The 27,855-nt window shown below is 46.8% G+C and overlaps 1 protein-coding gene across 1 annotated transcript; it reads right to left on the bottom strand.

Moving 5' to 3' along the window:
- Positions 1–1,017: 1,017 nt before the first annotated feature.
- On the bottom strand, positions 1,018–27,855 carry KATNAL2 (katanin catalytic subunit A1 like 2). Its single transcript, XM_075262382.1, has 16 exons — positions 27,777–27,855; positions 18,525–18,595; positions 17,668–17,834; positions 15,817–15,862; positions 14,655–14,778; positions 13,306–13,404; positions 12,538–12,636; positions 11,821–11,898; positions 10,122–10,220; positions 9,777–9,840; positions 6,855–6,973; positions 6,478–6,569; positions 5,565–5,675; positions 2,668–2,830; positions 2,425–2,527; positions 1,018–1,337 (listed from the first exon to the last, which is right to left on the bottom strand). The coding sequence occupies exons 1-16, from the start codon at positions 27,825–27,827 to the stop codon at positions 1,198–1,200; spliced, it is 1,626 nt and encodes a 541-aa protein (XP_075118483.1). The 5' UTR covers positions 27,828–27,855; the 3' UTR covers positions 1,018–1,197.

The following is a 27,855-nucleotide window of genomic DNA, read 5'->3' as shown; positions in this document are numbered from 1 at the left end:
TCACGTCTGAGTGTCCGTAATTGGCAGGGAGAAAAGTCCTTGTTTCCGTATAAAAATGGTGGAAACCGGATGGTGGTAAGCCTTGTTTTAGTGGACGGGCTCTCCATTGTTCAGTGTTCCCGAATGATGGAGAGCCCAGTGCAAGTGTGAACCTAGCCTATGCCAATTTGGTGGAGTAGATGGGTGTAAATGTAGCACATATTTGACACACACCCTCTTTTTTGCACCATATTAGAGATGAGCGAACACTGTTCGGATCAGCCGATCCGAACAGCACGCACCCATAGAAATGAATGGAAGCACCTGTGACACCGGCCGGCCGCCGGCAAAGTCAGCGTCACACGTGCTTTCATTCATTTCTATGGGTGCGTGCTGTTCGGATCGGCTGATCCGAACAGTGTTCGCTCATCTCTACACCATATCATTCCTTCTGCGCAGGCGGGCGAAGACGAGTGGAGCCCAAGACGCGGCCTGACAAATTTACTATAAGTCATGTAAGTTGTCCCTGAAATCTACTCCAGTTCCTGACTGACATTTCAATTCAGCTTCATGGGATTGTACTTTAATTATTGACTAAAGTCCTGCCTCTTCATAATTCAGGGGCATCTTGCGCCAGTTGTGGACTTAAAGGGGTTTTCCAGCCCCAAATGTATTTTTCATACTGATGATCTATTCACAGGATAGGTCCTCAGTATGTGCTCTAAAGAGGACTGACACCCAGAACAGGGTGCTGGAAGCTGCAAATGATGGGGAGTGAATGCAGCACAAGTAATAGGAACCACGCTGCAATTCCTGGAACCACCACTATACAGAGGATGGGGCTGCTGTGCCACCCCTAATTCCTATCCAAGTACTGTCTTTTGTTTTGGTATAGACAAACTCCAATACCAGTTGCCCCATTAACATAATTTCACATTGTAAATCTGTGACCCTACGTGTATGGCGTACATCCTGGCATGGTGGGATCCGGGGGCCAGCTTATTACCCCCTTGTAAATCCAGCCCTGAGGCCTCGGCAAAATAATATTTTATTTATCTGTTGTCTTGAAAAAGTTCATACAGTGCAAAATGTGCCATAATAACCAGAGTAAGAAGCCTCGGGCCTTGTGTCCCTGTCACGCAGCCAGCAGGGCTCTAGGGGTGAGGGCAGTCTGTTCCCCGTACAGCAGTAATGTCCGCCGGCGTATCCCTCCCTCTCTCACACGGACTCAAACTCTTTCTGCCAGGCGCTATATTTTTCGGCCAGACTTTTGGCTGACGGCTTTGTGTGCGCTAAAACTTCCAGGAAATCCGATGTCGTTACCGTGTCCAGATGGATGACGGGCAAGTCCTGGCTCCCTGAAACAATAGTCAGGCTTAGACTTTTTGGACTCACTGAGCAGCAAATATGTCGCTAGGGGGGAGGGGGTGGAGATGCGGAGGTCACATCCTCCACATAAGGAGGCAGCGCTTGGATCCAGGGCCCGGAGCCTGCATGTTACAGATAGTGACAGCGGCCTAGTATACTGTCCCGCCGCCATTTTTTTTTTTTGCTTTTTCAGTTTGGACAGGTCAGGCTCTTAAAGGGGCAGTGCTTAGTCAAGTAGCCACGGCTTAAATGGCCGCTAACTTTTCAACAAACTTTGCACAAATGAATAATACAGGGAATTCCAAGCTTTTTAATAGAGTCCTATCTGAGGAAAATGCCTTTCTGTTATGAGGCAGTTCCCTCTGATAAACGGACAACCATTACTATTAGAGATGAGCGAGTACTGTTCGGATCAGCCGATCCGAACAGCACGCTCGCATAGAAATGAATGGATGTAGCCGGCACGCGGTTGGTTAAGCGGCCGGCCGCCGTCAAAGCGGAAGTACCAGGTGCATCCATTCAATTCTATGGAGCGTGCTGTTTGGATCGGCTGATCCGAACAGTACTCGCTCATCTCTAATTACTATGTCCATTTCGAGACGGACTGCAGGTCACGTGACTCGTATTACTCAGGTCTATGGAAATCGGAGGGCAGAGAGCAAGAAACACAGACTGATGCTGGAGCTAAACAGGTGCTTTATATCACAACCAAAGTACTCTAGTCACATGGCAGTACAGTCAGGACTTCTCTACTTTGGTTCTATATGGTCCAGGGTCTTTGCTCTATATTACTGATTTGTGTCAAGTTTGTTCACTTTCCTACTACTGCAGACAGAATGGGGGGGGGGGGAGGCTCCTGCTGCAGACAGATACAGAATACTAAGGAGGAGGAGGAAGGAGACTCAAAATTACAGCTAGAAAAATATAAAAATAAATTTAATAGGAGACAGAATAGAATGGAAGAAAAGGAGAAATGTAGGAGTGAAGAGCTGGGACTTTTTTTTTTTTTTTAATTATTATTACATTTTCAATGTTTTTTAGTTTTTACAAAGCCCACCCCACCCCCCATTCCCTTACCTTGTTGGTGATTTTCTAGTGCGTGAAATATTTTCCTCACCGGCCTCATGGCGGCCTCTTTACATACCAGCTTGATATCAGATCCTGAGTAACCTTCCGTCTCCTACACACAGGGCAGAACAGGCAGTATGAATTATGGCCAATGCCAGAAACATTTTTGATTCATTTCATGATTCAAGAATGTTTCAAAGCAGGGGCTGAAAATCCACCTTGATAACGTCCAAAAAAATGGCGTGTATTTACCTCTCCCAGCAGGCTGTACTCCAGCTCGGTTCTCAGTTCCACCCCTCCACTATTGCTCACTGGTGGCAGCCAGTGCTGGATCATGGACTCTCGAGCTTCTTTGCTGGGTAAATCCACCAAAATCCTCTTCTCCAGACGCCTTAACATGGCATAATCCAGCTCCCTGCCACAAAGAGGTTGTCATTATAGATGCGCCTTTAAGTGACTATCATATCATGCAGCCCAGTCAATATAGGAAGTCTGTTGAGCGCTCATTGAGGGTTGGTACACACCGAGCTGAGAGGCTGCGGATTTTTTTGGCCAAGGCTGAGGCCGCACGTTGCGAAAATGCAGCTTTTTATGTTGCTGATTTTGTTGTGGTTTTTTTGAGCCAAATCCAGGAGTGAATCAAGCAGAAGGTAGAGGTATAAGTACTTTATATACAGTCCTATGAAAAAGTTTGGGCACCCCTATTAATCTTAATCATTTTTAGTTCTAAATATTTTGGTGTTTGCAGCAGCCATTTCAGTTTGATATATCTAATAACTGATGGACACAGTAATATTTCAGGATTGAAATGAGGTTTATTGTACTAACAGAAAATGTGCAATATGCATTAAACCAAAATTTGACCGGTGCAAAAGTATGGGCACCTCAACAGAAAAGTGACATTAATATTTAGTACATCCTCCTTTTGCAAAGATAACAGCCTCTAGTCGCTTCCTGTAGCTTTTAATCAGTTCCTGGATAAAGGTATTTTGGACAAACAATTCAAGTTCAGTTAAGTTAGATGGTCGCCGAGCATGGACAGCCCGCTTCAAATCATCCCACAGATGTTCAATGATATTCAGGTCTGGGGACTGGGATGGCCATTCCAGAACATTGTAATTGTTCCTCTGCATGAATGCCTGAGGATTTGGAGCGGTGTTTTGGATCATTGTCTTGCTGAAATATCCATCCCCGGCGTAACTTCAACTTCGTCACTGATTCTTGAACATTATTCTCAAGAATCTGCTGATACTGAGTGGAATCCATGCGACCCTCAACTTTAACAAGATTCCCGATGCCGGCATTGGCCACACAGCCCCAAAGCATGATGGAACCTCCACCAAATTTTACAGTGGGTAGCATGTGTTTTTCTTGGAATGCTGTTTCTTTTTGGACGCCATGCATAACGCCTTTTTTTATAACCAAACAACTCAATTTTTGTTTCCAAAATGAAGCTGCCTTGTCCAAATGTGCTTTTTCATACCTCAGGCAACTCTATTTGTGGCGTACGTGCAGAAACGGCTTCTTTCTCATCACTCTCCCATACAGCTTCTATTTGTGCAAAGTGCACTGTATAGTTGACCGATGCACAGTGACACCATCTGCAGCAAGATGATGCTGCAGCTCTTTGGAGGTGGTCTGTGGATTGTCCTTGACTGTTCTCACCATTCTTCTTCTCTGCCTTTCTGATATTTTTCTTGGCCTGCCACTTCTGGGCTTAACAAGAACTGTCCCTGTGGTCTTCCATTTCCTTACTATGTTCCTCACAGTGGAAACTGACAGGTTAAATCTCTGAGACAACTTTTTGTATCCTTCCCCTGAACAACTATGTTGAACAATCTTTGTTTTCAGATAATTTGAGAGTTGTTTTGAGTAGCCCATGATGCCACTCTTCAGAGGAGATTCAAATAGGAGATCAACTTGCAATTGGCCACCTTAAATACCTTTTCTTATGATTGGATACATCTGGCTATGAAGTTCAAAGCTCACTGAGGTTACAAAACCAATTTTGTGCTTCAGTAAGTCAGTAAAAAGTAGTTAGGGGAATTCAAATCAATAAAATGATAAGGGTGCCCATACTTTTGCACCGGTCAAATTTTGGTTTAATGCTGAAATATTACTGTGTCCATCAGTTATTAGATATATCAAACTGAAATGGCTGTTGCAAACACCAAAATATTTAGAACAAAAAATGATTAAGATTAATAGGGGTTCCCAAACTTTTTCATAGGACTGTATATCTCAATGGGGATCTGACCACTGGGTCCCTCGGCAGTCAAGAGAACGGGGGGTTAAAAGACCCCCTGCATCCTCCCTGTTAATGGCTTGCACAACCCATGGCTCCATTCACTGCTGACTGCAAACTCCAGTGAATAGAGCGCCGTTCATGCACGGACATAGGGGCTTCATTCAAGGCAGGATTTAGGGGGACTTTTAGTCTCCCATTCCCCTGATCGATGGCAGATCAGATAGATGTAACACAAACCCCCCTATCCCGTGTTTACAGCACATTTTCATTATTAAAAGGGATATGTTCTTCAAAAAACAGCACCCCATATGTCCACAGGCTGTGTGTGGTATTGCAGCTTGGCTAAGGGGGAGGTTACAACCCCTTTTAATCCATGCACCCTATTGCAAAAATAACGTTCTAACCATAAGGTAACCATATAAGTAAGCAAACGATATTCTGCATTTAGAAACAGCATGGCCCTGATCCTTATAGGAAGTATATTCACCACTTAAGATTACGAGAGATGATCAGGGTTGTAGGGCGGCTGAGATCCCCTCCCCCTCTGGTAGCAGAAGATCAGATCTCACATATGTACATGGCTATAAATCAGATTATATTGCCCGCCGCCCCCTCCACATTTAGCCTGGACTTCTGCAGCTTTAAGTACTTTACACTTGGAAGTTAAAACCCTTCTCAGCTAAACCGTAGTAAATAACTTGGGTATAAAGTTAGAGGAGGCTCGGTAAATACTGGCATATGGCCGCCGCGGCCAGGTTATTAAAGATTATATTCTATTCTGAGGAATAAACATGATGGGAAGAGATCACAATTAATCTTTCAATGTTTTAAGCAAAACTAAGGCCCTTTCTGCTGATCTGCGGATCTCCGCTCGCACCGCTCCACCGCCATAAGCTCTTACCAAGGGAGATTGGAGGCGGCGAGAACAAAAACCAGGTCGTCTGATCGGGACAAGCCGTCCATCTGAACCAGCAGTTCTGTTTTCATCCTGCGACTTCCCTCGTGCTCGCCTCTGCCGGGAAGAAGTGCGACGCCATAAGAAACGGAGGACGTAGACTGTATTGTACACGCGCTACCAAAATGGCATGAGTGTGTTATTAGAAATGTGAGCTGACTGATACATAGGAAGAATATACAAATCTGTCTTCCATGATGTAAATAGGAAAACAGTGCCTTAATCATGCAGTCCACTAGGGGGCGCTCCCTTTAACATCAGATTTGTATATTCTTCCCATGATCCCTCAGTGGAGCGTGTATGGCTTAATAAGACTCCACACACCTACATGGTGGTCTCTCCCTAAGGAGTGACGATATCCCCTTAACCCAGACTGATACATACAAAGTGTCAGAGAGATATGTGCTGATCAGAGATGAGTGAGTACTGTTCGGATCAGCCGATCCGAACAGCACGCTCCATAGAAATGAATGGATGCACCTGGTACTTCCACTTTGACGGTGGACGGCCGCTTAACCCCCCGCGTGCCGGCTACGTCCATTCATTTCTATGCGAGCGTGCTGTTCGGATCGGCTATGTACTAGCTATGTACTAAATGCAACCAGTCACTGACAGCAAACAGAGATCTGGAAAATAGATTAGAAAAATGGTCAATATTTTGTTAAAAGGGTTATACCACAAATGGCACTTCCCATCAACGGTATATCACTGGGGGTCTGATCGTTGTGACCGCCAGTGGACAGGAACCCTAAAGTTCCCTTGAATGCTCCATGTGGGTGCACATGTGGCCAGCGCTCCATTTATATCTAGGAGGTAGCCGTCCTGCCCTGTGTGTATATGTACGTAGACTACTACTGACCCTGGTCCTGCTCCTCGCTGGCTCATCACCGATTCAAGTTCATCAAGGAAAATGGTAGACGGAGCGTGGTATCGGGCAAGCTCAAATAAAACCTGGAAAAAACACCACAGATAACTATATATATATATATATATATATATATATATATATATATATATATATATATATATATATATATGTATATGTATACAGTTCAGGCCAGTAGATTATATATATATATATATATATATATATATATATATATATATATATATATATATATATATATATATATATACACACACACACACACTGTTCAGGCCAGTAAATCCAGACAACACACAGGTCGAGTTTATACAGCAATGCTGTAACAATACCGGGGTCAGCAATGTTCCTACCCGCACAAGTTTCTCCGAATCCCCTCTCCATTTGCTGACGATTGTAGAGGCAGAGATGTTGAAAAACGTGGTGTTACATTCTGTGGCCACGGCTTTAGCCAGCAGGGTCTTTCCTGTGCCTAAAACACAATACATAAAATATGCATTGGCAAGCGGTGTGCAGTGAATGCACACAGACCCCATAGTCTATAATGGGGTCCATGTGCTTTCTGAATGGTCTTTCCACATGGAACATGCGGAAAGGAAAGTAGTTCACGATCTTGGCCTTGTGAGATTTCCTAAAAGACCAAGTATTTTTACAGGGTCTTTGCTCCTAAGGGTGCATTCACACTGAGTAAACGCTAGCTTATTCTGAACGTAAAACACGTTCAGAATAAGCGGCGTCTAAAGCAGCTCCATTCATTTCTATGGGAGCGGGGATACGAGCGCTCCCCATAGAAATGAATGGGCTGCTTCTTTCACTCCGTGCAGTCCCATTGAAGTGAATGGGGAGTGCCGGCGTGTACGCTCCGGCATGAGCAGAGCTTGCCGTATACGCCGGCACTCCCCATTCACTTCAATGGGACTGCACGGAGTGAAAGAAGCAGCCCATTCATTTCTATGGGGAGCGCTCGTATCCCCGCTCCCATAGAAATGAATGGAGCTGCTTTAGACGCCGCTTATTCTGAACGTGTTTTACGTTCAGAATAAGCTAGCGTTTACTCAGTGTGAATGCACCCTAAATGTGAAAATTTGTTGACAGACTCGGCCAATATCAATGGGATCTGCAAACCCTTTAGCGTTTATGACGGTCCATAAACCTTAAATTGGTCGATTTCCGTCAAAGTTGGCTAGATTTGCCAGGAAATGTTGTGTGGACAGACGCTTAGGTGTCGTTTGCTGCCAACGTTGATCCATATTTTACATTTCCTATACTTTACTAATGTCTCTGAAAAACAGACAGCAATTTGTGATTTTCACACTTTATGGGAACTCTGTGGTCAGGTTAAACGGACCAAAAGTAGAGTAAGTCTCCAGTGGTCCATGGGATACAAATGGAGGTCTGCATGCACCCATAAATGGGTTCACATAGAGTTTGTGATTTTCACAGACGTCACACAAAATGTGGGCATGTGAATAAGGCCTAAAGCAGGTCATATACACGGGCTATTTTTCTGCAGATCATTGGCAGATCCAGCTTATTTTAGTAGTGAAGATCACAATATAAATAGGGAAAGGAGGAAGGGGAGAGGGAAGGACATACAGCCCACTGTCAGATTAGACAAAATAAAGTTCATATATTCATGATAATGGACCAGAAGTCACTCACATTCCTTTGGGATCGGCAGTGGTGCACGGATATAGTGTCAAGTCTCAGGTCATGAATCAATATTTTTATACTTTATATTGTGTATGTTGTGTGTTGCAAATACTAATTTTTCCTTGCTACTAAGTGCCTATAGTATTGAACAAAGGAGACTGGAATCTAAGATGGAGCTTATGTCCTGTCTTTCATGCCTCGTGGCAGAAGTCTTCAGGTTACAGCAAGGAGGTGCCCGGGTGGACAAAGGAAGGCTGGACATCAAAAGCCTGAAACCAACAGAATCTGGACAACTCAGGATTTTGGACAAAGCTTTGTTGTACTATGTATTGACCCCTCCTTTCCTTTGTTATATAAGTGTGTGAACTTTGAATAAACACCAGCAGTGCAGACTTGACCTGGGTGAAGGAGCATCTAGCTGGTTTGAAACTGAACTTGGTGTCTGTCTCATTTTAGCAATTGTGCACAAATATGCTCATTAATTTGGACTGACTGATTGATCCAAGATATAGTCGATTACGACCCCGACAATAGCCCCTCGGTCTGGGGCGCTCCTAGGCATACAATGTTTCAAAGTGAAATCCAGCAACCAGCGGCTTCTTAAAAATCCATTATTTATTGAAAAACCAGATTAAAAATACACAGCAGAATCTCTCAGGCGATACTCCTTTGGTACAGAGGAAGAAAGGCACCTGACACGTTTCGGAAAGGAAAGGAACACTTTCCGAAACGTGTCAGGTGCCTTTCTTCCTCTGTACCAAAGGAGTGTCGCCTGAGAGATTCTGCTGTGTATTTTTAATCTGGTTTTTCAATAAATAATGGATTTTTAAGAAGTTGCTGGATTTCACTTTGAAACATTATTTTAGTAGTATCTGCTGTTAATGTTTTGTGTATGCCCACCACAGACCTCACATTATATGCAGCTCCCACCAAATTTCGCTGGTTCTGCTAAAGGTCTGTAGTTGAATATATTCTGTATATGACCAGCTTAAAGAGGACCTCTCATGGGTTTGGGCACAGGCAGTTCTATATACTGCTGGAAAGCCAACAGTCCCCTGAATTCAGCGCACTGTCGGCTTTCCCGTCTGTGACCCAGGTAAAGAGCTATTGGTCCCAGTACCGTAGCGCTTTACAGTCAGAAGGGCGTTCCTGACAGTCAGTCAGGAACGTCCTTCTCCACAGTAGCGCCTATCGCGCTGTACAGTGTGAGCGGGGAGGAACGCCTCCCCCCCTCCTGATAATACACGTCTATGGACGAGCACTGTGAGCAGAAGGAGGGGGCGTTCCTTCCCCTCACACTGTACAGCGCGATAGGCGCTGCTGTGAAGAAGGACGTACCTGACTGACTGTCAGGAATGCCCTTCTGACGGTGAAGAGCTACGGTACCGGGATCGATAGCTCTTTACCCGGGGCACAGATCGGGAAAGCCGACAGTGCGCTGAATTCAGGGGACTGTTGGCTTTCCAGCGGTATATAGAACTGCCTGTGCCCAAATCGGTGAAAGGTACTCTTTAAGGTTGACTCCATGCCTTTATCTATAGACAGACTCCTATCTTCCGTGTTCCCTGTAGAGGGTGCACGATGTTTGATGATATTGTGGCAATGAACATCTTATACATTACCCGGTGGGCCGTACAGCAGGAGCCCCTTCCAAGGAGAGAGAATTCCTGTAAAGAGTTGTGGGTACTACAGACAAGAACAGAAACAAAATGATGACAAGGTCATAGTAATGGCAAATACACGTTATTATATAGCACCAACCTATGCCGCCACACTTTACAAATCGTAGGGATAAAGTACAGACAAAATGAGACATTACACAGTAAGAAATCAATTTGCACAATGGGATTGAGGGCCCTGGTCGCAAGAGCTTACAATCAATGAGGGAGAGGGTGACTCAAGAGGTGGCAGGGGCGGCATATTAGGTGGTAGCTGGAATTTGGAAGTAAATAAGGACAATGTCTCACCCTAATAGGGTACACCACTGCCTCCTTCACTAGTCGCTTTGCTGCATCCAGTCCAATGATGTCATCCCACCTTACATTGGGGTTCTGAAGATAAATGTCCTAAAAGTAAAAAAAAAAAAAATCTTATTTTCCATAAAAAACAAACCATTTTTTTTTATAGAATTTAGTGCTGTCTATGGAGGCTGCATGATGAAATGAGTTCTTAAAGGAAAACTCCAGATAGGGAAATATTACAATGTGTAAAGTCTAATGCGGGGCCCGAGGGATGTCACTAGGCGTTCTATATATCCATGGGTCATGGGCCCAGAAAACGTATCAATGGGTGTTATAGAGTATACAGAGATAATACAGAGCTACAGGTTGTGAAATAACAAGGTCATGCGAGCAACGGTATCCACAAAATATCCCCTCTCCAGGAAGAGTAACAAAGATGGGCTCCAATGCACAATCTAGAAGGCTGGGGCTACACAGAGATTCTGGCCGAGACTCCCGAAACAAAAACTGGGTCATCCTGCAACTCAATAATGTTAGTGAATGGAGTATCATTGCCACCCCTGGGCAGCCACTCTATTCACTAACATTAGGAAAGAAGTTGCAGGGTGACCCGAAGAGCTTTGGTCATGTGACAGGAGACCCATACTCCCTGTATCTAGTGATCTGTGATGTTAGGAGTCCAGGAAAGCTGTGAAAAATGGAGATTTTCAAGGCCATTTTACAGCCAAGAGGCATCTATTTCATCCGATGTCTAGTTCCTGCCTCACCCCAGCTCTACTGTCCACTATTGTATATAGCAGGGGAACTCAAACTTTTGAAACAGGGGGCCAGTTTACTGACCCTCAAACCACTGGAAGGCTGAAATATAGTTTTAAAAAAAATTCAGATTATATGCTCCACAGTAGCGCCTCCCCACTGTATTATACACTCTACAGCAGGCCCTCCCCACAGTATTATATGCTCCACAGTACGGCCCCCCCCAAACAGTATTATCTGTGCCTCAGTACCCTCGCCCCACAGTATTATATGCTCCTCAGTACCCCCCCACACTGTATTATATGCTCATCAGTACACCCCCTCCCACAGTAATATATGTCCCTCAGTACCCCCATCCCACTGTATTATATGCTCCTCAGTACAACACTCACACAATCATACACACACGCTATTATACTTACCCATGAAGAGCCGCTGCGTGTCCTCCTCCTTCAGACTGCAGGCGTGATGGCGTCATTGTGCCTATATCGGGGTAGAGGTCACTCTAGGCAGTCAGTGTGGGCCACATCTGTGTGGCCTACACTAATAGCTTTCGATTGTATGTGCATTTGCACATGCAGCGATCTGCTCACTATCAGGGAATCAGATTCCCGTTAGTGAGCGATCCAGGCGTTGGCCCACGGGTCGGATAAATGTCCTCAGTGGGCCGCATGTTGCCCGCGGGCCGTAGTTTGATGACCCCTGGTATATAGTATGAGATAGAAGAGCAGCGAGGAGGCAAGGACACTTGGCATCATAAATCTCTAGATGCAGGGAGTCCGGGTAACCTGACAGAGTTTGTTCCAGGAAATCTGGCAGACGTATGAACTGGATTTTTCGGTCTGAAATTCTCCATGCGCCCAGGACCTAATAAGGTCTTCCCCTAATGGTACAAATCCCTATAAACTCTAGTCTCTAATACTATAACAGGAAGAAAAATTAAACTCACCCGACTTATCACGGCAGCCAGTTCCCTCATCTCGCTGTTGGTACCAAGAAAAGCGCTGACCGGCTTGAGTAATCTTTCCTAGAAAGTAAAGAGTTAATATCTATAATTTAATGGAATTATTACAAAATACATAGATGGGTTTTACAGTTTCTAGCAAATAAAAGTTATTCTTTGTGTAATGAAAAGTTAGAAGATTTTTCGATATACTTTCTGTACCAATTCCTCGTGGTTTTCTAGATCTCTGTTCTGATGAAGATGGAGGCGTTGCTGGAAAGTTCTCTCGCAGCATTGGGCCCGCCCCCAGTGCTGTGAGAGAACTCATTTGCATACCGAAGAAAAAACACGGATTTCTACCGAACGGCGGCGCGGAGAAGACATCTAAAGGTAGGAGAAGAATAGCCTATCTTAAGGCTATTCCTACGTGTTAGGGAGAAAGAAAAGGGATCCAATGATAGGATCCCTTTAAATGGTAATTTATAGATGGCCAGCTGCATGTTTTACTGTAGTCTGCTGATGGAAGCCTGGCCATACCAGATATTTGAGACTAGCAGTCGGCTAAAGATTCCAGTGTTTGGCCAACTTGTACAGACTGACGGTGTTAAGATTGTGGTTGTTTGTATGAATGATCGGACGGCCATAGCTCAGTCATCCAAAATCTAATGTGTATAGCTGGCCTAATATCATCTTTAAACTCAGGAGTATCTTCCACCAACTTACTGAAGGGTCAGGATTGTAGTTCAGGGTGTTCATAGCGATTTCATTGGAAGCCCCCTTTATGGCGTCCTGGATCAATCCACGAAAGTCAATTATCTGACCCTGTACGATGAAACAAAATGTAATGAATCCGTTTTCATCCTCATTTCCATGAGATCGCTAAAAACATAGCACCCAGTGAATGGGAGCGCCAATCGTCACCAGTTCTGCCAACATTCATCCTGGATGCGGTCAAGTTGAATGTGGAGCGCGGACAGGCCCTTTCCACTTTACTTCGTGGAAAAACCCCTTTAGCTTGGCGGGGGCTTTGGTCTCAAACTGGAGATTCCCAGACTAAGTCGTTTTGCTGATTTGGATGTAATTAAAATGATACAGTGGAGTGCAATCCATTATGCATTTACCTCTATGGGCGCTTTGGTTCCCCCTCGGATGTGGGTGTGAGCACCACTTTAAAATTAAGTGCAGTCAAGGTTTAACAGTGAACCCCAACACTGCACCTCATTACTTTTCCGGATTAGTCGAGGCCCAGAGGTTGATCCCCTACTTATCCTAGCAATATGTCATCACTTTACAAGCTGGGATTACTATAACAGGCCGGCCATGACACCTTATTCTAGTGCCCGGCGGGTCCGGTAGAGGTCACAGAATTTGGAGCGGCACCGCTCAGACACTGATGTCACCTATAGCTCTGCAATTCAGAATATCAGATGATTTTCTATATGTGTATATTGGTTTGTGTGGCTATGTATTGCGTCTATGATTGTTACCGACCCGTTTTTGCGAAACGCCTTCTCCTCCGCCATTTTTATTCATAGAGGAAACATTCAATCCAAATTCTGAGACCTCCGTAGGACTGTTATTACCATTCTCCTGCAAAACAAGGCAAAAATTAAATGTAAAAACACCAAAAATACCAGAAAGTCCTTGTACCCGATCAGATCCCACCCACTTGTCTAATGCAGTGTCCAGAGTTTTCACTTTCTCCAGGCAGTTTTGAGCATCAGAACAGACCTCACCAATAAACACTGTAAACACAACAGACGTAAAGGGAACATGTCAGGTCGATTTGGGACATAAAACCCACAGGTCTTTATAGACTGCAGGTTTAGGAGAGAAGAGTCTCATTGGATTCACCTCTGGTGCTCCCGATGCTTGCGCAGTTCTTCACTGAAGACAAGGACGTGCCGGAGGTCTGGAACGTGCGCACTGAAGCTGAGGACGTGTCGGAGGTAAGGGACATGCACACTGAAGCCAGGGACGTGCCGGAGGTGCGGGACATGCGCACTGAAGCCAAGGACGTGCCGGAGATACAGGACATGCGCACTGAAGCCGAGGACATGTTGGAGGTAGGGGACATGCGCACTGAAGCTGAGGACGTGCCGGAGGTAGGGGACGTGCGCACCGAAGCCAAGGACGTGCCGGAAGTGCGGGACATGTGCACTGAAGCCAAGGACGTGCCGGAGGTACGGGACATGCGCACTGAAGCCAAGGACGTGTTGGAGGTACGGGACATGCGCACTGAAGCCAAGGACGTTCCGGAGGTACGGGACATGCGCACTGAAGCCAAGGACGTGCCGGAGGTACGGGACATGCGCACTGAAGCCAAGGACGTGCCGAAGGTAAGGGACATGCGCACTGAAGCCAAGGACATGCCAGAGATACAGAACATGCGCACTGAAGCTGAGGATGTGCCGGAGTTACGGGACATGCGCACTGAAGGTGAGGACGTGCCGAAAGTAAGGGACATGCGCACTGAAGCCAAGGACGTGCTGGAGATACAGGACATGCGCACTGAAGCCAAGAACGTGCCTGAAGTGCGGGACATGCACACTGAAGCAAAGGACGTGCGGGATGTGTGCACTGAAGCCAAGGCCGTGCCGGAGTTGCGGGACATGTGCACTGAAGCCAAGGTGTAGTTCTCTCACTTCATTGATGAACTGTGCTGCTACAAGGAGCACAGCAGTAGGGGAGTATAAAGGTTTATTTATTTTTATTGTGGGCATGGATGACTTTATTACAGGGCCCATCCATAAGGGCCTGTGAGTGGTTTAGTGTCCCAAATACTCAGATTCCCTTTATTGTGATCCAAACATGCCTGCAGCGCCCCCTCATGACTTTACCTGTCTGGAGTTTTCTCTGTTTGACGCTCTTTCTGCCATCCTTGGGTATGTTCTGGACACCGGGCGTTGGATGATATTATGGTTGGTGATTCTCGGAAGACCCTGGGAAGAATTACTGGGTGTTCTGAGGATAGGAAGGAGATGAATGCATCAGGTCTGTGCACATTGTAGTCTATACGTAACTATTTAGCTTCGATATTTTCTATCCATAAGACTGCATGGTGCAAGGCTGAGCTAACACATCACACCAAAGTATAGTAAATGTGGTCTTGTTTTATAAATGTCATCTGTACTTAAAAATCTTGCAATTCCAACTCTTGCCACTAAGCCTAAAATTGTTTGTGATGTCCTGTCCAATGGAGACAAACCATGGGCCATACACACAATGTCCTGGAGCAGACTCTTGACTTCTTTGGGAGAGCTTTATAGGAATACTCTGTGACCTGAGGCCAAAATAAGCCGTGAAATCCTCTATTGTGACTGGTGAATTCTGTCTCTTATCTGCATATATTCGTGATAGCTGTGATCATCCGTGTGGTGTAAGAGAGGTGGTTGCTGAAAAGGAATCTCCTTCAAAAAACAGGAAGTACCAGCATATTATTTGGCTTAGTGGCCAGAGTCAGAATTGCAGTGTTTTTAGGAATGAAGATTAAACTATAGAAAATAACATGGAAAATGTTTAAAAACCTCTTCTGGTGACAATTTCCTATTATTATTACACAGACACATGTCGCCATGTAGCCCTAGCCTTAGAGAAACACAGTTTGACATTAGGCTTGCGGTGATGGGAAGCCACAAGCCAGGACATTTTCCTGAAATACTCTGCACTGCACTGAGGACCCTGCCCTCGTCATAGGCCTGCACACTGCAAGCGAGAGATAGAATATAGCCTATGAACATAAAAGGGTGAAAAGAGATAACGGAACGTCATACGACTGATTTGGGCTAGGTTCACATTTGCGTACGATTTCCAATAAGGGTGCTGTCGTCGACAAAGGGAGAATAAAAAATGGCAGCAACGTGTGACTTGTCACATGACGGACACCGAAAGTGGTCGACACCTCCCACTGACTATGAGATCCATCATTTTACTAGACCGAATCTAGATGAGGCTCCGAACTAAACCTTGATGTAAAACTAAGAACTAAGACATAAGATTTACCTTCTTAGTCTTCCTCCACTTCGAGGCTTTGCATAAACTTTAGCATCTGCAAAAAAAATAAAATAAAATAAATAATAATAAAAATTCTATCAATAAATAACAGTATACGTGCCAAATATTTTAGGTGTCACAGTGCTCAAGTAACACTACACTGCATAGCTATTATATGGGCACTATGACTCCTAAAGTACGGCACCTACACCCTCTTCTTGCTTCAGAATTCACTTAGGGGGCATTCACATGGAGTATTTTGGCGTGGATTCTGACGCGAAATCTGTGTCAGAATCCATGCGTGAAAAAAAAAAGCCTCCCATTGACTTCAATGGGTTCCGTTTTCCGCGCGGAACCCACTGAAATCAATGGGAGGCGCTTTTTTTCCCCATTGATTTCAATGGGTTCCGTGCAGAAAATGGAACCCATGAAACTCAATGGGAGGCGTTATTTCCGCACGAATGCTGACGCGAATTCGGCGTCAGAATCAGTGCACGGAAACTCTGTGCGAATGCCCCTTTACTTAAAGGGATCCTATCATTCGCACGCAATTTTTTTCTAGGTACCATGTAGGAGTAGCCTTAGGAAAGGCTATTCTTCTCTTACCTTTTGTTGTCTTCTCAGCGCCGCCGTTCGCCTGCAATCCTGGTTTTTCTCAGTATGCAAATTATCTCTCTCGCAGCACTGGGGGCGGGCCTCAGCGCTCAAACAGCACTGAGGGCGTCCCCAATGCTGGGAGAGAACTCTCTCCATTCGCCGCCTCCATCTTCTTCAATAACGTCGTCTTCACTGTCTTCTTCCGGCTGGGTCAAAATTAAACACATGCGCAAGTAGTACTGCGCATGCTCAAGTAAGCAGACGGCCACCAAAAAAATGGCCGCCCGCATATAAAGTCAACTCTGCCTGAGCCCCGCTGGCAGAGCCGACTTGTGCATGCGTTTAATTTTGACCCAGCCGGAAGAAGATGGTGAAGAAGATGGAGGCGGCGCTGGAGAGAGTTCTCTTGCAGCACTAGGGCCGCCTCCAGTGCTGTTTGAGCGCTGGGGCCCGCCCCCAGTGCTGCGAAAGAGCCAATTTGCATACCGAGAAAAAACGGGATTGCAGGCGAACAGCGGCGCGGAGAAGACCACGAAAGTTAGGAGAAGAATAGCCTTTCTTACAGCTACTCCGACGTTGTACTTAGAAAAAATTGCGTGTAAATGATAGGATCCCTTTAAGTAGTATGTGACTCCCTCACTTGAATGGGAGGCAGTAATGGATGTTTCATTTTTGTTTAATAGTGTCCTGCATGATATTACCCATGGAGGAGGCTAAACGGTGAGCAAACAGCAAATCCGCAAAAGAAAGCCAAAGTTCTTCTACAGGTCCCATTGGGCCATAATTTGGAGAGGAATCTGAGACGAAGACTGCCACAAATTCCTCTCCGAATTCTTATCCTATAGTAAGCCCATAGCATAGACCTTGGGTATGTTCACACATGGCAAATATATGTTCATTCATCTGGACCTGAATCAGCTGATCTGTGCGAGGGCCCCACCAATCAAACACTGTTGCCCTATACTATAGCTCCGTCATCAATATGAAAAACACAGGGAAGTCCGGAAAACATCTTAAGATATTGATGGCGGAACCTAAGGACGGGTCATCAGACTTAAGAACCCCCCCTCCCCCATGATCACCACAACTACATAGTGTAAGCAAAAGCAGATGGCGCCATACATCGCATAGTGGCCATGTTGTGCTACTGCAGCTGAGACAGGTCATCAGCGTCCAGGTTTGCTACGTCCTGGACAACATCTTTAAACCAATCTGTTGACCTCAATATCTTGATCCAGAAACCCCCTCTTCCCTAGCACTTACCATTATCACCAACTTTCTTGGTGATTTTAGGATATTTCTGGAACTTAATATAATAGTAGCTTTCATATTCCATGAGAATGGTCTCCAGGTCGATGTTATCACAGACTTCCAGTCTTCTCAGGTTTAGTTTGGTTTCCTGTTCTAGGGCGTTTGCCGAATCCACATACCTGGAGGAGAGGAAATCAGACAATGGAGATTTGTAGGGTGTAGGACGTGGACCGAATACATGTAGATAGGTTACTACTGAGTTCTGCCATTGTATAAGAGGACATGAAATGTACTGCCCCAGATGTGAGGAGACAATGGTGAACAGTCTTGTCATGGCGGCCATATTGGTTGTCAGGAACAGCTACAGATAGGCACAAAACACTCACTTTGCAAACCCATTCAAGTGATTGAATTGACCGCCGGGTTTCCGTCCTCTATCCAGTTTCTCAGGGCAGAAGACGAAAACCGAATGGATTGCCTAAAGCGGGCACGGGCGCAGGTGTGAACCCGCTCTAAGACTCCTCACGGAATCGCTGCAAAAGTATCTAATCCAGCAGCAATTTTATCTGCCCTGACACACTGTAACAGACGACTAAGGAAATCACGGTGAAAAAAGACCACCCTATCACTACTGAGAACGCATGTCGCCACTCCATTCCCATTAGATTCACAGGGGCACTTGGGGACCCCCATTTCGGTGATCAGTGGAGGGGTCTGAGCAGACAGACCACCAGCAACCATCATTTATGCCCCATCCTGTGGACAGAGAAGAAATCTCTCTAGTGGGAAGAACCTAGAGATGTCAATTGATGGTGCAGATTTATTTTACAGCAGATTTCCGCCATCTGGGTGTAACCCTAAATACTTACCCCTCCTGCAGCAGGTAATGCATGATGAGTATGAGCAGGTTCTTCCTCCGAGCCTCCGTCCGCTGTTCATCCTATAGAAAAACAAGATCATTCAGATAAAATAGATCAACCAACTTATCTAGACTCCTGCATGTTAAAGGGTTGTCCACTTTACATTAACTTTAGACTGATGTGTGTATATAAATAGCTGTCACTATGTGGGGGTTCTGACCCCTCGGCGCCGTTTTCTTTTGCTCCCTGTTGTGGGGATGGTGCTCCTACCCATAACCTGGCGCTGGCTGGTGGACCATATGTTGCACTCCTTCTAGAAGGAGTGAAGGAGCCCAAGAGATGAGGTCATAAGATGCTCCAGCCACCATGTTATGAATGGGAGCGCCATCCATATAACAAGGGCTGGCGTTCCCCCCGCGCCCCTTTTACAGTGATGGGTGAACGTCACAAGACTTGTCTGCGAGGTTCACCCAGTAGTTTCGTTCGAACCAATCACAGTTGAAACGAAAATGCTATTATACTCGGAGTCTCTTCAAACCCCAGAGAATAAGGTTCAATTGAAAAAAAACTGTGTTACTCACCTCTCCTGGGCTCCGGCGTGACTCCCTGCTGAAGCCTGTGATTGGGTCTCAGCGTCACATGGCGTTCTGAGGCAAAGACACAAGGGCAGGCCTCAGCACTCCTTGACATGAGCCAGCGGGAAGTCACGCCGGAGCCCGGGAGAGGTGAGTAATACTTTTTTTTTATATTTGCTCACCCCTTTGGGGCTACCTACTCATTATTTCCTAGGGTCAAAAGAGACCCCAGTGTATAATAGCAGTTTTTGTTCAGATAGACAAAATCGCGTCAGTTTTGGTTATTTCTTAATTAATCGCCCCAATCCTATACAACCCAGGCAGCCAGCAGAATGGAAGTGGGCGACTTCACCTTTAAGGACACATAGTAATGGAAGCTCTTATTCATATACAGGCATCAGTCTAAAGTGGACAATCCCTTTAAGTATATACCAACTTGACAGCAGCAGAAACTTCAAGGGGTTGTACACAGAGCTGCACTATAAGGATCTCATCCGGGCTACTGTATAATCAGAGTTAAATGAGCCTGAAAAGAGCGGCCATTATTACCCAGCAAATAGACGGTAATACGCCTGAGCGTTAACTAAGATAATACGTATAAAAACTAATGGCGGAGAATGAGGCCATTAAGGAAACTGCTACAAATAATTAGTGCGAGGGAAAAATAGGCAGAAAAGGCCAAGAAATCTAAAAAAAAAAAAAGTAATTAAAGTGTTAAGTGCGGCAGTCATTGAGCGCTGCTTATTAACTGGAGACGTGAGAGGAGGCCGGAGAGGCGCAGCCGAAATAAGAGCAAAGAAACATTGAAAAGCCTCTTGAATAGAAATCACTTACCATGTAGTCAGTTAATATGTGTAGTAAATAAGAAGTATGTGAACCCCTGACATCACAACTATATGGGCTGGATGCGTATTCCGTTGCAGGCCCTTCCGTTAAAGGGATTCTATCATTAAAACCGCATTTTTTCTCGATAGCCTTAAAGGGATTCTACCATTAAAACTTTTTATTATTTGTGGATAAGACGTCGGAATAGTCTTTAGAAAGGTTATTCGTCTCTTACTTTTAGACGTGGTCTCCGCAGCGTAGTTCCTCAGAAATACCGTTTTTTACCGGTATGTAAATGAGTTTTCTCGCAGCGATGGGGGCGGGCCCCAGCGTTCAAACAGCGATGAGGGCATCCCCACCGCTGCCAGAGAAGTGTCTCCAAGCACCGCCTCCTTATGTTCAAAGTCTTCTTCCGGCACAGGCTCATAACCAAGCAGAGCAGAGCATACTGCGCAGGCGCACATGCCATGGGAAAATGGTTGCTAACAATACTGTGCAAGCGGCCGTTTTCCCATGACCTGTGCGCCTGCGCAGTCTGCTCTGCTCGAAGTTACCAGCCTGCACTGGAAGAAGGCATTGAAGATGACGTGGCAGATGAAGAAGGAGGTGGTGCTTGGAGACTTCTCTGGCAGCGGTGGGGATGTCTTCATTGCTGTTTGAGCGCTGGGGCCCACCTCCATCGCTGCGAGAGAACTCATTTGCATACCGGTAAAAAACGGTATTTCTAAGGAACGGCGCGGCGGAGACGACGTCTAAAGGTGAGAGATGAATAGCCTTTCTAAAGGCTATTCCGACGTCTTATCCACGAAAAAAAAATGTTTTAATGGTAGAATCCCTTTAAGAAAGGCTATTCTTCTCCTACCTTTCGTTGTCGTCTCCGCGCCGCTGTTCGCCTAAAATCCCGTTTTTGTCAATATGTAAATGAGTTCTCTTGCAGCACTGGGGGCGGGCCTCAGCGCTCAAATACCACTGGGGGCGTCTCCAATGCAGCGAGAGAACTCTCCAGCGACGGCCTCTTCTTCTTCTGGAACGCCCTCTCCGCGACGTGTTCTTCAGACGGCTTCTTCTGGCTTTAAATGGGAGGCATGCGCAGTCGGCTCTGCCATGCCTGCAGCCATTTTCTTGTGGCCGCTGACACGAGCGTACTGTGTAAGCAGCCACAAGAAAATGACCGCAGACATGGCAGACAGTCAGGAACGTCCTTTCTCACAGTAGCATCTATTGCGCAGTACTGTGAGAGGGGTCACTGCTTATCGCCCAGCCATGACGTTGACATGACGGTACAGCGCTATGGACGAAGGGCGTTCCCGACTGATTATCAGAAACGCCCTTCTGTTTTGGGATTTGAATGTGAATTTTTGTTCATTTTTGTTCCCCTGAAAATAAGGCCTAGAGCGTCTTTAGCAGCAAAAATTTATATAAGACACTGTCTTATTTTCGGAGAAACAAGGTAGAAGTCTCATAATGACAATTTTCGGAACCTTCAATAGGATCACTGCTTCCGAATTTCGTTCTGAAGGGGAAGCAATCCGCACCAAAATGGTGATTAAAACAGCCTTGACCGAGGCATCATCATATTGCCCGAAATTAGTTTGGGCACTGATCATGGACATTATCACCGGGTCTCTGTGGTGCCCATTTACAAAGAGATCCAAGGTGCCTTGGCATACAGGGTTGCACTCAGATAAAGGCATCACGTCCAGTGGGATAGTGAGGGGTGCATGAACAAAGGAAAGTAACTGAAGTGTAAGATTAGGAATTATAATAGACCTGTTTGTAAAGGTGTGCCTTTAGGATGCGCTCAGATCAGTAGAAGTTAGAATTAATCTGATTGTCTGGGGTAGAGCATTCCAGAGAAGTGGTGCAGCTCGGGAGAAGTCCTGTATACGAGCGTGGGAGGTTCTGATAATAGAGGATGTAAGTGTTAGGTCATGGAGTGAGCGGAGAACACGGGTTGGGCGGTAGACAGAGATGAGGGAGGAAATGTAGGGAGGTGTGGCATTATGGAGAGCCTTGTGGATGAGTGTGATATATACACTATGTGATCAAAAGTATCCGGACACCTGGCTGAAAATTACTTACAAGTTGGTGGCGCCCTCCATTGGTAATGCTGGATACAATATGGTGTTGGCCCACCCTTAGCCTTGATGGCGGCTTCCACTCTCACAGGCATACGTTCAGTCAGGTGCTGGAAGGTGTCTTGGGGAATGGCAGCCCATTCTTCATGGAGTGCTGCACTGAGGAGAGGTATCGGTGTAGGTCGGTGAGGCCTGGCACCAAGTCGGCGTTCCAAAACATCCCAAAGGTGTTCTATAGGATTCAGGTCAGGACTGTGTGCAGGCCAGTCCATTACAGAGATGTTATTGTGGTGTAACCACTCCGCCACAGGCTGTGCAGTATGAACAGGTGCTCCATCGTGTTGTAAGATACAATCGCCATCCCCGAATTGCTCTTCAACAGTGGGAAGCAAGAAGGTGTTTAATACATCAATGTAGGCCTGTGCTGTGATCGTACCACGCAAAACAACAAGGGGTGCAAGCCCCCTCCATGGAAAACACCACCACACCATAACACCACCGCCTCCGAATTTTACTGTTAGCACTACACACGCTGGCAGATGACCTTCACCGGGCATTCGCCATACCCACACCCTGCCATCGGATCGCCACATTGTGTACCGTGATTCGTCACTCCACACAACGTTTTTCCACTGTTCAATTGTCCAACGTTTACGCTCCTTACACCAAGCAAGGCGTCGTTTGGCATTGACCTGCGTGATGTGTGGCACCCAATCACCTGACCACGTTCGAAGTCCGTGAGTTCCGCAGCGCCCCATTCTGCTCTCTCACGATGTCTAATGTCTACTGAGGTCGCTGATATGGAGGACCTGGCAGTAGGGGGCAGCACAATGCACCTAATAGGAAAAACGTCTGTTTTGGGGTGTCTGGATACTTTTGATCACATAGTGTATATAATGTATTCTATAGTGACTAGGCATCCAATGCAGTGACGGACACATACCGGAGGTATCGCTGGAGCCATCTAAATGAATGGGACTGTGTTGCGTCACCACACACAACCTTTTAGCGTTCTAGTCGCCTTTGTCTCTTGTCATAGAATCAATAAAAAACAACACTTGCAAATGTTAAGGATTAGCAGAGGCTCAAGGTGACGGTCAGGGGACAATAGCGGCCGTGGTCATGTAGCCAGGCTACGCTCTAACAGGAGCACAAAGAACCCGGCCCCACGTGAAGAGGCAACAAAACCTGAGAAAAAGATCCCATGAGGGGAGGGGGAGCCCCCTGTGGTCACTCTCTGTATTGCATCCTTGGACATATTTTACAGCGGGACAAAAATTATGAGAATCAGGTTCCAAAGAACTGTGTGAGGGACTAGATCCCTGGAAGTTACGGAAGACTGGCATCAATATTTTTTTGCTGCCACATCTCAGGAGGTCCCATGAGCCAAATCTGGAATCTATTCATTCAGATGGCAGGTATAACTTACACCGGCCCCCACACCACCTGACAGTACTCCATGCGCCCCTGACCCAAAGGGGTTTTACAGGACCAAAATCTTGAGCATGGTGGCTCAGTGGTTAGCACTGCAGCCTCACACCACTGGGGTCCTGGGTATGAATCCCGCCAAGAACAACATCTGCAAGGAGTTTGTATGTTCTCCCCATGTTTGTGTGCCAAAGACATAATGATAGGGAATTTAGATTGTGAACTCTAGATGGTGAAATAGTTGATAATATCTGTAAAGCGCTGCAGAACGTGATGGCGATATAGAAGTAAAATAATGACGTAAGTTTACACAGCCAACACCCCACCTATCAGATGTGACCACAATGTTCAGACAATCACTTCGGCCTCTACTGACATTGGAGAATAATTGTGCTTGGTATTGCCATTCAGCCCTATTCACTTGAATGGGGCTGAGCTACATACTGGGGTAGCAGCTGTCACAGGGCCCAGGATATTAAGGGGCCTGGCAGGACCCTGATTTTTTTTAAATAGGCTGTTACCTGCTGGGGTATCCCCATCAGGTAATGGGCCTGATTTACTTACCGATCCCCACTCTTGCTCATGGCCTTCTGCGGAGGCGGCTGTGATCGGGAGCCAGGATCGGTAAGTGAGGCCCCTCTAATGCCTAAGGAAACAAAGTAGCATAGAACAGTTGCCAGCGTCCCAATGGTTAGATGCCCGCTGCTGACACAGTTACACTAGGTCCAGTCTTAAAGGGGTATTCCCATGACGCTTGTTTACTAACCTGCAGGCTGTTGTACTTTCTTCACTTCCTGCTTTTCTCTGCACATTGGTGGGCGGGGTTTCACTTGCACGGGATTGGTTGTAAATGAATTACCACAGTGTGAAGCTGATGTAGCAGAGCTGGATTTGAGTCAGTTTGCATTACATACAGAGGTAACGGACTCCCTCTCAGCCTTTATCATTCAAATTCAATTAAACCGACTGATAAGAGCTCAGAAATCCCGGAGCTCTCACCTCCCCTATCTGAGAAGCTCCGCTACTTATCAGACACAAACAGCTCAGAGCTCCCCCCCCCCCCTGAGAGCAGGCAGCTACATCACTTGGGAAATGAGCAGATAATCCCAAGCGCCATAGAAACGGAGTGTAAACAATGAAGTGAATAAATTAGGATAGCGGCGAAACAAAGCAGTTTTGATAAAGCAATGCATTTAGGAAAAGTCTTAAATCCACATAAACTAGCAGTATAGATAGGATCCTTAATACTACTAGGCCATGTAAGGACCTGTAGCACAATAAACCTATGGTGTGAATATCGCCGTATACTTGCTACAACACAAAACGAAGAGAACAATGGCAGAGAAACAGCAGCGCAGAGATGGCGCCAGGCGCTGTACACCAACCCAAATGTAAGTTTGTAAAGATCTGTGTGCGACCAATACAGACCATAAGGACACTCTTTTACCCTCCAATAAGCTCAGTGGGGACTATGGATAAGGTTGTTGTCAAATTTTCACCAAGAAGCGCAGTGCAAATACCGCCTTGAAGGATAGTCTAACCTGATAAAGTGATGACACATCCATAGGGCATACTATACGATATGATGGGCGACAATCCAACCTCTGGAGCCCCCACCGATCCTGCAAACGAAAGGGACGCAGCACAGGGGAATACAACAAGTCCTCACTCGTTTCAATGGGGCCGCGCTATACCCTAAATGGAAGTGGCGCCACTCCAAGGGAAAAATATTGAAGAGACCCCAACACTGCTGCCCCCTATACTCTCTGAAGGGTTGGTGTCCTTTTAACATACCTCCCAACCGTCCCGATTTCCACGGGACATTCACGATTTCGGTGACGTGTCCAGCGGGCCCGGATGGAGGGAGGTATGGAGGACGCAGATCTGAGTTGAACACATACGCGACTAAAGCAAGGAGCTGACACAGCGGCGCTCCTTGCTTTGCCACTGCACACCGGCTAGTGGCTGTGGAGACGCGATGTGATGACATCGCACCTACAACTGTGTGCGAGAGAGAGAGGCGCGGAGAGAGCGGCGGGGGAGCGAGGAGAAGGTGAGTTTAAGTGGTTTTTATGTGTAGACATTGAGGTGGAACATGAAACTGGGGGCAGATGAAGGAGAGGACAGCATGACACTGGGGGCAGAGATGGAGGGGACATGAATCTGGGGGCAGAGATGGAGGGGACATGAATCTGGGGGCAGAGATGGAGGGGACATGAATCTGGGGGCAGAGATGGAGGGGACATGAATCTGGGGGCAGAGATGGAGAGGACATGAATCTGGGGGAAGAGATGGGGGACATGAAACTGGGGGCAGATGAAGGAGAGGACAGCATGACACTGGGGGCAGAGATGGGGGGACATGAATCTGGGGGCAGATATGGAGGGGACATGAATCTGGGGGCAGAGATGGAGGGACATGAATCTGGGGGCAGAGATGGAGGGGACATGAATCTGGGGGCAGAGATGGAGGGGACATGAATCTGGGGGCAGAGATGGAGGGGACATGAATCTGGGGGCAGAGATGGAGGGGACATGAATCTGGGGGCAGAGATGGAGGGGACATGAATCTGGGGGCAGAGATGGAGAGGACATGAATCTGGGGGCAGAGATGGGGGGACATGAATCTGGGGGCAGAGATGGAGGGGACATGAATCTGGGGCAGAGATGGAGGGACATGAATCTGGGGGCAGAGATGGAGGGGACATGAATCTGGGGGCAGAGATGGAGGGGACATGAATCTGGGGGCAGAGATGGAGGGGACATGAATCTGGGGGCAGAGATGGAGGGGACATGAATCTGGGGGCAGAGATGGAGGGGACATGAATCTGGGGGCAGAGATGGAGGGGACATGAATCTGGGGGCAGAGATGGAGGGGACATGAATCTGGAGGCAGAGATGGAGAGGACATGAATCTGGGGGCAGAGATGGAGGGACATGAATCTGGGGGCAGAGATGGAGGGGACATGAATCTGGGGGCAGAGATGGAGGGACATGAATCTGGGGGCAGAGATGGAGAGGACATGAATCTGGGGCAGAGATGGAGAGGACATGAATCTGGGGGCAGAGATGGAGGGGACATGAATCTGGGGGCAGAGATGGAGGGGACATGAATCTGGGGGCAGAGATGGAGGGGACATGAATCTGGGGGCAGAGATGGAGGGGACATGAATCTGGGGGCAGAGATGGAGGGGACATGAATCTGGGGGCAGAGATGGAGGGACATGAATCTGGGGGCAGAGATGGAGGGGACATGAATCTGGGGGCAGAGATGGAGGGGACATGAATCTGGGGGCAGAGATGGAGAGGACATGAATCTGGGGGCAGAGATGGAGGGACATGAATCTGGGGGCAGAGATGGAGGGGACATGAATCTGGGGGCAGAGATGGAGGGGACATGAATCTGGGGGCAGAGATGGAGAGGACATGAATCTGGGGGCAGAGATGTGGGACATGAATCTGGGGGCAGAGATGGAGGGGACATGAATCTGGGGGCAGAGATGGAGGGGACATGAATCTGGAGGCAGAGATGGAGAGGACATGAATCTGGGGGCAGAGATGGAGGGGACATGAATCTGGGGGCAGAGATGGGGGACATGAATCTGGGGGCAGAGATGGAGAGGACATGAATCTGGGGCAGAGATGGGGGGACATGAATCTGGGGGCAGAGATGGAGGGGGGACAAATAATTTACGGATGACTGTAGGAGGATTATACTGTCTGGGGGCACATGAAAAATGAATGAGAATGGGCAGAGTCAACATAAAAGTGGGTGGAGCTAAATTTGCCACAGCGCATTACGCGCGCCGCACATTTTGTCCCTCTTTCAGTTCTTCAAAAGTAGGGAGGTATGTTTTAATGAAATACCACCACTTTATAAGGTAGGAATAAACCCTTTAACTATAAGCGACAACCCTTCAAGGGATTGTCCATACTAGAGCAAACAATAGTCATAATGAGCATTAGTCAGGCCCTTGTTATCTGTCACAACAGCAAAATGATCTGCACGTTTATTAAAACGAGTCTATGTTATATAATGTCTAATCCTATTTATGGGTAAAAGCCAGAGAAAAGCGAGCTATCAACTCGGTGACAACTCCTGGAGCGTCACGTGGACGCGCATGCGTACGCCTGCGACCGGAAGTGCCGGCAACGTTACCATGGCGACCAAATGAAACTTTATACGGGGAAAACAAGAAACTAAATAGGAGTAACATGAGAGTCCTAGGAGACCTATAGCACGGCGGTATCTGTGGGACTACAAGCCCCAGCCCGCCCTGACAGCCCCCGGGTGTAGAGCTCAGTAGCGCCCCCGCTGACCATGAGGGCTCGTCATACAACAATATGGCGCCTTACCGCCTCTCGGGTCTGGGCCGCCGTCTTGATGGCCTGGTAGGAGAGCTCCATGTTGTGTCCGATGTCGGGTCCCTATATA

The sequence above is a fragment of the Leptodactylus fuscus genome, chromosome 1, assembly GCF_031893055.1.
Source record: "Leptodactylus fuscus isolate aLepFus1 chromosome 1, aLepFus1.hap2, whole genome shotgun sequence".
NCBI classification, from domain to species: Eukaryota; Metazoa; Chordata; class Amphibia; order Anura; family Leptodactylidae; genus Leptodactylus; species Leptodactylus fuscus.
Note: the sequence above shows the minus strand (reverse complement) of the source record. Positions and strands in the feature narration are given on the sequence as shown.